Here is a 12923-nt window from a genome sequence, read left to right as displayed (position 1 = left end):
TGGAAATTTAATAATAAACAACCTCTTATTTAACCCTCGTATTTTCTTTAGGGAGCCGCAACTCTACCGAAAGAGAGAATTCTGCGGAAAGAAGCGTATTCCATAGGATTATAATCCTTGTTATTACAGAACCAAACCCACTTATTGCGGATTAAAGTGGAGGCAAAGAGAAGGAGAAATTACAAATCATCTACAATTTGACACAGAGAAAGCAGACCAAACATGTTCAGAGTTCAGAACGATTGAAATCATTCAACCAAACGTAGCCATTAAGAGGCTCCCCCTTGGCCTTGGCCCCTTCCATCTGCATAAGGATAATGGCTTCCGAAAAGATAATCTGCTGCTATCTGCCACTGGTTGTTGTGGGTGCCATGCCAATGGCCATGGCAATGGCAATGTCCATGGCAATATCCGCACCGGTTGTCGGGTCGCCTACAATCTGTTTGTTTCTTTGCCCGTGAGAGGCAGGGCCAGTAACCAAACAGGGTTTCGCAAAGATCCATCGCTTCCAGCCCATACCCACTTGGAAATTGCCTCACCCCTCTTCCATTTTCATACCCACCTCCCGGATCTGCCCATGAAATCGCCTCAATTTCCTCACCCGTGTCGCTCTCACTCGACGAAATGTCATCTTCCTGGATCTGGGGCGGCTTGGTTTGCTCCTCGATTTTCCCCTTTGGCGCTTCCTTAGGTACCTCCTCTTTCCCCTTCTGCGACTCAATTGGAACGGCAATGGCTTCAATCGGCGGTGGGGGTTTTGGAGCTGAAGAGGAAGAGTTCGGTGGGTAACATATTTCATTGGAAGGTGGAAGCGGCTTACCGTAGGTTTGGCAAATGTCATAGCCACCGTCGTAAGGAGTCGGGTCGTACTCTTCAAAATCAGGCTCATTAAATTCCGCAACAGAGTATGATATCACAAATTGGGTCGACACCTTCTGGTGACCATCGCCATAAAGTTGAGGGTCATATTCAATCACTTTGGGCGCACTGAAAGTCGAGGCAGAGCAAGCGTATGCCGAGTAGCTAATTGGGAAACCAGAAGCCCCATCGTCAACGGGATCTCTGAAATTGGAGCCATAGGAAGCATCAGCCGAGTCGTCAACTCCAGAATCATAAGCCTCCCCAAAATAGCAAGGAGGTGGGTAGTCAAGGAGATTGTAGAAGCTGGGTTCGTTGCTGGATTGCGGGATTGGGGGCTCCGTTTGAGCATAATCGTAGTAAGAATCATAGGAGGAATCGTAATCGGTCAAATCAGTGTGGTAGAAGGTTGGATTGCAGAACTCCATTGTAGATCTGATCATGGAGCAAATTGGGTTTCCTCCATTTGTGAATTTTGGGAATCTCTACTCTCTTTCAACTCCATCATCAATCGTACAAAGGTTGCTCCATTCCAACCACATATCACTTATCTAATTGGGAATTGGTGAGAAGAATGAATGACACGCACCTTATTGCACTAGCAGTAGCAGCAGGCTTCAACAAGTAGTCGTGTGGGGGTTGTAGTTGTACTTGTAAAGCACTGTTTTTTTCTGGGTATACGGTAACATTGATTAATTAAGATTAACAATTTGATTATTGAGTTGATAGAATGAAAGCATATGGATTGGAACGGGGTTTTTAACTTTGTCGTTTTACTAAATTAACCGTTTCAAGGTAAAAAACAGCTGACATCTAAGAAAGCTGATAGTGTGATATTATGCACTTAATATTGCCTAGATAATGAATATTTTAAAGAAAATTAATGCACCAAATTAAAGGGTGGCTGATGTTACTTAAGAGCAGCAGTTGATGTGACTGAAAAAGAATCCACGAGTGGAAGAAATTATTAATTTAAATTAAGAGTGCTTTTGTGGGGTTTGTTTGGCAGTTTGCGCCGTCACCGTGACCGTGAGGTGGTTGAAGCTAAGATCAAACGCCAGTTCGGCTGTCGTTTAGCCGCAGTTCTAACGCATGCCACCGATGATATGGGGCCATCAATCTTCTCCATTTTTGTTCATAATAATTTAATTTTGTTTTCCTTAATTCATTTTTTTAATTATTCAGCTTTTAAACACTATAAATTTAAAAATTATGTATGTTATGTTATGATGGTCAAAACAACCAAAAAAAACTTCATCAATTTGGTTTTTTCCCTTTCTTTATATTGATTACATTTTGTAACTTTTTTTTTTTAATCTTTCTGTTTCTGGAAAAATGAATCAAAACATGATATATAGCCTTTTATTTTACCTATTTTATTAACGAAGTGTAAAAATTGTTAGCTAGATATACTATTTATTTTAAAAACCTCCCTTGCACCACTGTCATTGTTGGTTGTAAACTTGCAGGATAGTCTTGGATTGAATTGGGCCACAAAGAATTGGGTTATTTTGGAATTATGGACTTTCATGAAGGAAAAGGCCCATAACCCATCATCCCATCCAATTATTTGTCTACCCCTTTCTAATCTATTACTGGCTACCAAATTACACAATTTTTTTTTTCCATTTTAAAGAAACATCTTCATCTACTTTCTGTCACAATATTGAATAGGTTAAGAGTGCCATCATAGCTTTGATTGGCCAGATAAATTATTGGTATATAGGTGATAGACAAAAAATCAAAGTCGCACAGACTTATGCTTAAGACGAACAACATCGTATTATTGTAGAAATATAGCGGATTTCTCTAACAAAATATATGGAGTAAAGAAAAACATAATTCAAAATCTATGAATATAATAAGAAATTTTGGCATTTAAATATTAAATAGTCACTAATTAAACAAAACATGTAATTTAACTTAAAGAAACATACATTTCTACCCGAAAATTTGCATTTAGCTCTTACAAAATGATTTCCAAAGTTATATGCGCAAGTAGAGCTTTACGATGGGTCATCGAAAATTTTTAGGACCAATTAGAACTCCATTTCAAATAATTGACAAGTGTCGCCGTTGGGAATGACAATTGAGGAATGGAAAATAAGAGATATATATATATTTTTAAACTTTTTTTTGAATTATTATAAAATATTTTGATTAATTATGGTAAGGTGGATAAATTAATTGATGATTGATCTTATTAATTTTTTTTAATCAAAACGTCTTTTTACTAATTTCCTTTTTAAAGTTGTTTTTCTTCATACATTCAGATCTGAAATGTTTTTTTACTTGGTTTTTATAGAACTTTTTTTTGCCTTTTTTTTTTTTGTTTTTTTCTTAGATTCTATTTCGCGTGGGTGCATGTCTGAGTGAAAAGTTGTGTTAACTTTGGAGAACAACCTGCAAAGAAACAATTTAGCACCAAAGTGATATCGAAATTGCTTTCAGAGTGGTGGGTCGAGTTTCATCCGCAACACGACGATCTTTTTCCATCTAAATCCTTAATCTGTTTTAACAATAAGTTTGTCCAATTCCCATGTCAACACATTCTTCACAATACAAGTATAGCTCCACAGTCCAATTTTGGAAAAATTATTGAAGCCACCACACTATGATGGATTATTTTTAGCCTCTTGAATGTACAAGAGAGAAATTATAAAAAAAAAAAAAGTGTTTCCATATATATATATTTAATAATTATTAATGACATATAATTTTCTTTTTAAAATTCAACAATCGGGAGATGAAGCCTAGAACCACTGACTTCTTTTTTTTAGTTCAACATGTAGGGACGAGAGATCGAACTCACAATCTTTTGGCTTGAGATATATATTAACTTAACTATGTTTGCTTTGACGATTTTGACTTCCCCTTTATGAGTTAAACCTCACAAACCTCACAATTCTTCACATGTTTTTTATGATATTTATTTCCTCATATGATAGATTTTGTGCCAGGCAAATATTGTCGATGTGTCTGATGTGACCCAGTTTGATTATGTGATTTTTTTGAACCATAAAAAGAAATCAAATGTCGGTATATTCAATCAAAAAACCTAGATATCAATAAAAATGGACCTTTTCAGTTCAACTTCTCTGAATTAGATCACCCTAATTAATAAGAGATGACTTTTTTTTTTTTCCCTTCTTCTAAGAGAGAGACATTCTGTGGGAGCAAGAAGTAGAACATGGGTACATAACATGCCAATTTTCAATTTTGTTTTTTCACACATCATTCACAAAAGCTTGGGCAGAACAAAGAAAAACAGAGATCCTAACTAAAAACAGAGATCATCACTAATGGCTAAATTATAATAAAACACCATTAAACCTTTCCAAATATTTCAAAAATATCCATATCCTTCTAAAGCTTAAAAAATACTATTTTTTTGTTAATATTTTGAACCAAAAGTTAATATGATAAATCTGACAACATATAATTAACAGTCTTCTTTATTCTCTTTTTAACAGAATTTGCTTCTCCATCTCCATTGTCTACCCAATTTATCCTAATATACTTTTAAAAAACGATACTTCGTTCACAATTCTTTTTTCTTTAGACTTAATCCAGAAAAATTTCCATCATTTCAAATTCTATCACATCTATATATCTTCGATTCTTCTAGTCAAGGTGAGACATCGAATTGACATTTAGAATAGACTTTCTTTCCATAGTTTTGCATGCATGTTGTCAAAAACATGAAACACAAAAATTGATGAAGAAACAACAAACATAAGTCTGATCCTATAAATGATTTTTTATTTTCAATTGTAGTATGATCCTATTGAATGCTTTTTTTTTTTTTCATTTTTAGCACGATCTTATTGAATGATTGATGTCCTGTAGTTGAGTTAGTATTTGCTTAGAATTTTCAATTTAGCCCCATCTTCTCTTCTCCATAGGAGAACTTAGAAAAATAACACACTACAGTTTTCTCGTTCACACACCAATTTTCACAATTCACGTGTTTCTGTGTTAAACCATTGAACCTAAATGAGATTACTTCATCAAATTTCAAATTTCCATTTATGTATTGCTTAATTTTTATGTTGCATTAGATGACTTTTTTGTTATTCTTCTATCCTGTACTAGCCTGCCAACTGTATGTGGTTTGTTATGTGTAGCCCTTTTACCTTTTTTCATACAGTAGAAATACAGTGATTCAGTATACATTTTTCCCTTTTATTTCTCTCTGTTTTTCATATTGCCAACATCTTTCACAAAATGATTGGAATACTATGTCAGTTGTACACCTTTATTTTTATATATACATATTTTTAATTACACCAAACAAAATATAGGAACTTGATCGGGACGAAGGACTTCATCAAACATAGCTATGGCGGGGAAAAGTCAAACAAAAAAAAAAAAGAGAGAGATGAAATAGCAGTAATCACATTTGATACCATATTAAATGATAAGATATAAAGTTGTGAAAATTCATTCTTCCATTAACTTTTACCGAATATGTCTTACATATTTATACAAGAATGGGATGAAAAACAAAAAAAATAAAAATAAAAAGCGAATTTACAAACCAACTAATCTTGATTAGTTACCAAATAATTAAAAAAACAAACTAAGTGTTCTTCATAAATAAAGCCTTTATATTTTGGGGCATGCGCATGCTGTAGTGTAGGGACGCGAATTGACAGGAACATTGAACCCAACCCACCAAGATTAAGTGTATGCTGATGTTTTGTTCACAAAGACATGAATACAAATAGAATGAGAACTTCGACTCTCACATAATTTCATGCACAACTTCTCATCTCAAATTTCCTTCTTAATTTAAAACATTATGGCCTTCTGTTTTGCTGCTTCCTTCCCGACTGCAAAGTACATTCCACCAAGGAATGACCATTTCTTACGACAGTTGAAGAATCCTAATGTAAAACCTTTATTTGGGACGCAAATCGTTAATTCCCATGATCTTGCCTTGCGCTCTCTCCCCCATAAACACCAAAATCAGTTTCTGGATGGTTTGAGTTGTGCAGCTGAGGTGAGGAATTTGAAGCGTATACTAAGAGACCAAGTAGGAGGTTGTTGGGAGAGTTTGGATGTGATTGATGCACTACAACGCTTAGGAATTGACTATCACTTCCAACACGAGATTGATGCCATTCTACAGAGGCAACAATATGCAATCTCTGCTCCTCGTTTTGGTGATGGCGAGATTGATCTTCATAAGGTTGCCCTTCGGTTTCGACTTCTGAGACAGCATGGTTACTACATGCCTCTAGGTGAGTATGAATTTTTAAATATATGAACAATATTTAGGTGTTGACTGGTGAGTAATTATATATCAATGTTGACCATTATTAAAAAATTCACCGCTTTTATTTTTACATTTTTCTCTTATTTTTCAATTTTGAATGATACGATGGTCGGCACAAGATAAGTACTTATCAATCAGTACCTAAGTATTGTCCTTGGGTCAAATCATAAAATTGGACCATGTTAAAAAAGTTTAGGAAGTTTAGGGTTATTTCTACTTAGCCATTATACTTAAAAAATTTTAAAAAAAGTTTTTAATACGTTCCTATTAACCAAGTTTAATCAATATCAAGTTTGGTTGAAAAAATTTCTAATATAAATTCTTAAATTTTTAATTTTGTGTCTAATAAGTCATATTAACTCTATTAGTCTTTTTTTTTTGTCACACGAGGACTATTATTTAAGAATTAAGTGGGCTGTTGATCTTGAGCAAAGTTGGACGTTTAGTGGCATAATCGTTAAACTAGCAGAATTAGCATAGGGGTTTTATCTATATACAAAGTTGAAAGATTTATAACTTATTAGCTGCCAACATTTAATAGACGATGCAACATGAACGCCAAGATTAGTTAACCCTAATTAATTATGTTATTTTGGAGTAGATGTGTTTGAAGTTTTCATGGACAAGAAGGGAAACTTCAAGAAAGATCTGAGAGCGAAGATATCAAAGGGCTGGCGAGCTTATATGAAGCTCCAAAGCTTTGTATGGATGGAGAAGAGGCCATAGTTGAAGAAGCTGAAAACTTCACCAAACAGATATACTACATCCAAAGGCTATGGATCCGGATCATCATTTGGCCAAATTTATGGGCCACACTTTGGCTCATCCACATCACACAACCCCGTCGGCGTTCATGGTAAAAAACTATTTTGGAGATACCCAATGGACCAACAAATGGATATGCTTGTTACAAGAAGTAGCCAAAGTGGAGTTCAATGCAACACAAGCCCTGCGCCAAAAGGAATTTGCTCGATTTTCTCAGCAAGTTGCTCGTGTTAATTAAGGATCTCACATTGATGATAAGAAAACTAACCATAGTCTATAATATAAGTGGGCTAACTTCTCTTATTGCCAATTGATTTTGAGATGAAATTTCAATATTGTATTTATGGGTTGTGTGAGAGTTTCATTTTGATGCTTAATATACAGTCTATGATAATTAAATTTGTTGTCAAAATTAAATGGCAGGTGATTGAAAGAGACGGGTTTGGATAACAAATGTAATTTTGGTAGACATCAACCGCTTGCGTGGTACGCTTGCTCCTTGGCGTTTTTCACAGATCCATGTTTCTCGGAAGAGAGAATTTTGCTAGCGAAATCCATCTCTTTTATTTACATAGTAGATGATATTTTTGATGAATATGGAACTCTCGACCAACTCATCATTTTCACAGAAGCCGTTTCAAGGTAACCTTTTTAAACTCTTACGTCATTAATTTTGTTAATTCAATACTTACACCACCAAATAAAGGCTTGTTGTTAAACTTTATAAAATGGCAAACTGCAGATGGGACATGAGCGGAACCGAGACGTTACCGGACTGCATGAAGTGTTGCTTGGCAGTTCTTTACGAAATAACGAGCGAGATAAACGACGCGGTGTATAAAAAACATGGATACAATTTCACAGAATCACTACAGAAAACGGTACAAACAATATAATACAAATGATTGATTCCTATAAACCAAAATTTACTATACTTTTATAGTATAAACTAATTTGTTAATTTGAAATTCTTAATACGGAGATGTTTATACTTTTATATTGTATAAACATCTGTGTTGTTTCAAAATGTGGACATATAGAAGAGGGTGAGGTAGTTTACAAAACCCCATCTAATTAAACTTTTCAATTATGTTGTGTAATAAATGTCTTATTTTATTTTATTTGTTAGTACAATAATCTAGACGGTTTTAGATTAATTATGTATAAGAGTTCTAAAAAGGGAATTATATATACTTGGAAAAGTAATAAAATAATTATACCATATATATCTTGAGGTATTATGATTTGTGTGCAATTTATTTTATCCGAGAAATGAGACAACACTTTTTACCTATTCTTTGTGGGTTAAACTTTCCATTTCTTCGAATTATACCTCAAAATGGGAGTGTTCAAGTCTTTACCACCCATGAGTGATGGCGTAGTGGACTTGTTGTCGAATGAAAATATATCTTCCCAATTTAAGTCCTATCACATGCGTAGCTGGAACTAATTAATTCTCCAATTCAAGGACGAAAGCTGTGACATGATAATTTTAAAAAATCATAAAAAAGAATATTATTCCGTGATCTGTTGAATAAATTAAAACATATGATCAAATTTAAACATGGAATATTACAATATGGTTAGGCTGAGTTAACATGAGTACTTGTGAGGTATAACTTCAAAGCAATCTATTTTCTTCCACCTAACATGCATCCAAATAAATTAGTGAAGTCCAACATATTTTCTAAGAAAATTTACAGCAAGAACCAAATAAAGAGTGCTCCCTCCAACCAATGTTGCTGTAAATCAATTTAGCATGTAACATTTAGATTATTTTTATCAACGAGCATGCATTATGGAAATTGTAACGTCATTTACAGAGTTGCCTCCTTCGGTACTGGTGGATGGATCTCCACTGTTGTATTTTCTCTTCATAATAAACGCAGGTTTCTTTGGAGATGGAAGAACCACTTCATTTCCTAGCATGAAGACGACAGTCGACATGCTTGGACGATCTGTCGGATCTTCCTGCACACACAACAGCCCAATTTGGACGCATCTCATCATTTCTTCTCCACTACCTGATTCTAATTCCAAACTTGAGTCCACTAATTCCGTTGCTTTCTCCACTTTCCACAGCTCCCAAACCTAATGGTAATAAAAATATATCTCCATTTTCATCATGTTTCGAATTTAATCAGCAAAGGCAAAGAAATAAGAACGATTCATTGACTTGCTTACATGTCCGACCAAGTTTAAGTAGGAGGACATATGATTGGTGTTCTTTCGGCCTGTAATCATCTCTAGCACCAACACCCCAAAGCTATATACATCGGATTTCTCTGAAAATAGTCCTTCCATCGCATATTCCGGCGACATGTAACCGCTGCGGTAATTGTATTTAAACAAAAATTAATGTAACATTTTGAAAAATGTATTCTTTTTCTTATTAATTAAGATTGGTGAATACAAGATTATCCAATGACAATACTTTAACTACTCACTAGGGTAGAATACTTACTATGTTCCCACAATACGATTTGTATTTGCTTGAATTTGATCTTGGCCGAATATTCTTGCCATACCAAAATCTGCGATTTTGGGATTTAAGTTAACATCTAATAGGATATTGCTCGCCTTCAAATCTCGATGGATGATTTTCAATCTTGAATCTTGATGGAGATATAATATCCCTCGTGCAATCCCACAAATGATTTCAAAACGTTTTCTCCAATCTAGCAAAGCCCTCTTGCTTTCATCTAAAAGAAAAGTAAAAAATAAGACATAAATGTAAAAGCAAGCCGTTTTGGAGATTCATTTATTCAAAAGAGACGTACCAAAGATGAAAAAGTCCAAGCTTTTGTTTGGCAAATATTCATATACGAGCATCTTCTCTTCATTCTTAACGCAGTAGCCTAAAATTCTGACGAGGTTTCTGTGTTGGAGCTTTGCAATTAAAGTAACTTCATTCTTGAACTCTCCAACTCCTTGGCCTGAATTCTTAGCCAACCTTTTAACTGCAATTTCTTCTCCATTTGCAAGCTTCCCCTGAAATATAATGTGTATAAATGATCTATATAAACCCATCCAACAAGACTCAAATTCTTCTATCTTCCATTATCTTTTGTACAATAATAATAATAATGTCCATCATATAAAGGGCCAGCGGAAAAAATATTAGCAAAAAATTGAGTATGCTTGCCTGTTATAACTTTGAGTTTTAATTTTAATAAAGTTTACAGTCTATCTACATTGACCATATATATTCATCCCACGCTTTCATCGTTTCGTTTTATTTTATAAATTCAACCCTGCTACATATTCTTCCAAGGGACACTAGAGTTTCATTATATTAGTTTAAGTTAACTTAAAACATATAACGAGAGGAATCTTGATATCACTATCACATTGTAGGGCATAGTTTGGGATATTAAAAAGGTATTTTATATAATTAAGTTGAAAATATAATATATATAAATTTACCTTATAAACTGCCCCAAATCCACCTTGTCCAAGCTTGTTATTAAAAGAAAAATTGTCTGTTGCCTTTGCTATGGCATTCAAGTCAAATACAGGCAGATCTGAGCTCCTTCTACTTTCATCAAACTCTTTATTCGGATTTGGAGAATCCCCCAAGTAAGATAAACTATTAGATCTCTCCCTTCCAGCTGTCATTAAATAATTTAAGTAAATAGTAATAATAATAACAAAGTCTAATGAGTCACGAGAGAAGAAAGAAAGTTTGACAAATTTAATTAAACAACTTTTCTTACCTTTTCTTCTAATTTCCCATAAATAAACTAGTGAGCTCACAAGCAACAATGCTCCAACGATCGACACAACGACAATTGCCACCACCTTCTTTGTCGAACGATGATTTGAATTTTTTTTTGCATATTGAGCTAAGAGAGAGAGAAATTAAATAATAAGAATTTTGGAAATTTTTGAAATTTGTTGGACTTCCAAATTCCAAGGGAATTAAAAAGCTCACCTAATTCAACTGCATCAACTCTCACGTAGAGATCTTGTCCCGCGTTGGTAAAGGTTCGCGTGTCTATCAAATCCCCATACCACGTCACGCACCCGATCCCCGTCGTCTCATCTGCGCTCGTGTAAGCCGTACAATTACAATCCTTCAGACACGCTTGCTCGCACGCTTCCAAACTCATGCTCTTGTTCCCAAGTGCCGTCGACGTGTCTGGTACCTTCACGCGCTCTACCTTCACGAATCCCTCCCCACTCCGACACGTGGCGTTTGACCGCTTCCTCACGCACCCGCCCGACGGATCTCTCAAGAACCAATCACGCTCCGACCTGGGTTCGAACCCGGGCAGGCACTGGCATTGATATTGGTCCGTGTAAGGGTTGCAGTTACTGTTCTGACCGCACCGGTTGTACTCGGTGTCGCACCACTCCGTTGGCGCCGACCAGAATTCGCTCCACACATGGTCTTTTTCCTGCCACCTGGATCGACGCAGCAACCCCAATTCGTCTAGAATCATCCTCGTCAGCACCGTGTCGTCCGTCACGCCGTTGGATATTGAAACCTCCTCGCTGTTGTCGATGTACGATGTGTTGATTATGAAAGACCTCGTCATCTCGGGCACACCGCTCCACCTGCGACCCGTCCACGACCCGACCCGCCACCACGGAACATCACCCTCGTACAAAACCAACTGCGGGTACCCGGTCGTGTCCATTCTACAGCTGAAATTCCCGGTTCCCGGATCGTCCTCCGCCTTCCATGACGTCAGTGACCAGCTGAACCCGGTTCTCCGGTTCAGCCCCAATTTCATGTACGGAAGCATGGTGTGGGTCGGATAGTCAAAGCTTTGCCATATAACCCGTCGGCTTTCTCGTTGGACCACGGCGAGATTCCCGGTATCCCAAAGCTCGACCGACACGTCGTTCGATGCCGGGATCGAAGCGTTTGTGGACCAAATAGATATTCTTTGTGCGGGGCTGTATACGACGACATTTCCATGACCGTCGAGGGCGAGGGTTCCTGAGGTGTCGTTCAGCGGTTGGTCTCTGTTGGCAATCCAGACGGGGGTTAGTTCGGGAATTTTGTTGTACCAAATTCCGACATATCGGCGAGTGGTGGAATTGTGGAAGCTGAAGAATCCAAGAACGAAATTTTTGTTGCTGGAGACCAAATGACCTCCATCTTTGATGATGTCAATGACAGTTGTATTACCGACGGCAAGGATAAAGTAGTGAGGGCGAACAAAAATAACCAAAAACATTAAAATTTTGAAGACGGCCCGTTCAGGAGGAGGATCCATGGTTCATTCGAGATCAGAGTCAGACATTAAGGGCGAAAAATGGATTATTATTTATTATAGTGGTGATGAGGCAGAGGAAGTTTGGACATTAAATGTGATGGGTAGTTGGAAGTATTAAACTCTGACGTTGGGTTGGTTGATATAACTTGTTATTAGGAAGCCAATGATATAAGTACTATTCATACTCTAATAAAAATTTGAATGTTATTTAATTTTTTAAAATGATAAAAAAATTATGTTATTTTCAATATTTATCTCTCATACTTGAAAATTGAAATATAAGTATTTTTGTTTGGATGCCACGGTTGATCGGCTGGACATTATTTTTTTGTTGGCCACATAAATCAAAAGATGGAATCGCGTGCATGGTGTGGAAGGGCATTAGCTAATTGGCCCTTTACAGAAAAATATCTTTGTTGCTTAATTGGAAGGATTTCTATTTCCTAACAGACGGGTTTATATCTATTTTTTTCATGTCAGGACAGATACAAAAACCCTCTTTGAGACTTCTAAATCAAATTTTAAATTTTCGTGGTTAGACCGTAGCCATCACTAATATATTGATTTTTCTTTTTTATTTTCTAGAAAGATGGAATACTTGGAAATAATGATGTGACTACTTTTTTTTTTTAAATATGCTTAATGTGTTATATAGAAAATGAATGAATGAATGAATTATTGATTTTCAAATTTTAATTATTCTATTGTATGCTTTTGATTATACATCTCATTTAATGAATCACCAACTGCTACACAGTTAACCAGGTTATAAAACTCAACACAATTATTAA

General features: G+C 35.9%; 3 protein-coding genes across 3 annotated transcripts; 1 reads left to right on the top strand and 2 right to left on the bottom strand.

Annotated features, from left to right (window-relative positions):
• On the bottom strand, positions 1–1550 carry LOC111010631 (uncharacterized). Its single transcript, XM_022284112.2, has one exon. It carries the CDS (start codon positions 1299–1301, stop codon positions 270–272), a length of 1032 nt encoding a protein of 343 aa, XP_022139804.1. The 5' UTR covers positions 1302–1550; the 3' UTR covers positions 1–269.
• Positions 1551–5627: 4077 nt separating this feature from the next.
• LOC148212541 (sesquiterpene synthase Cop-like) lies at positions 5628–6987 on the top strand. The gene is made up of 2 exons (XM_088121960.1): positions 5628–6104; positions 6741–6987. Exons 1-2 carry the CDS (start codon positions 5663–5665, stop codon positions 6863–6865), a joined length of 567 nt encoding a protein of 188 aa, XP_087978086.1. The 5' UTR covers positions 5628–5662; the 3' UTR covers positions 6866–6987.
• A 1452-nt stretch (positions 6988–8439) lies between these two features.
• LOC111010702 (G-type lectin S-receptor-like serine/threonine-protein kinase RKS1) lies at positions 8440–12231 on the bottom strand. The gene is made up of 7 exons (XM_022284210.2): positions 10839–12231; positions 10621–10749; positions 10331–10515; positions 9685–9895; positions 9369–9606; positions 9089–9233; positions 8440–8995 (listed from the first exon to the last, which is right to left on the bottom strand). The coding sequence occupies exons 1-7, from the start codon at positions 12130–12132 to the stop codon at positions 8687–8689; spliced, it is 2511 nt and encodes an 836-aa protein (XP_022139902.2). The 5' UTR covers positions 12133–12231; the 3' UTR covers positions 8440–8686.
• Positions 12232–12923: the final 692 nt, after the last annotated feature.

This window comes from Momordica charantia (assembly GCF_013281855.1).
Source record: "Momordica charantia cultivar OHB3-1 chromosome 3 unlocalized genomic scaffold, Mcharantia_2.0 BLBB01000003.1, whole genome shotgun sequence".
NCBI classification, from domain to species: Eukaryota; Viridiplantae; Streptophyta; class Magnoliopsida; order Cucurbitales; family Cucurbitaceae; genus Momordica; species Momordica charantia.
Note: the sequence above shows the minus strand (reverse complement) of the source record. Positions and strands in the feature narration are given on the sequence as shown.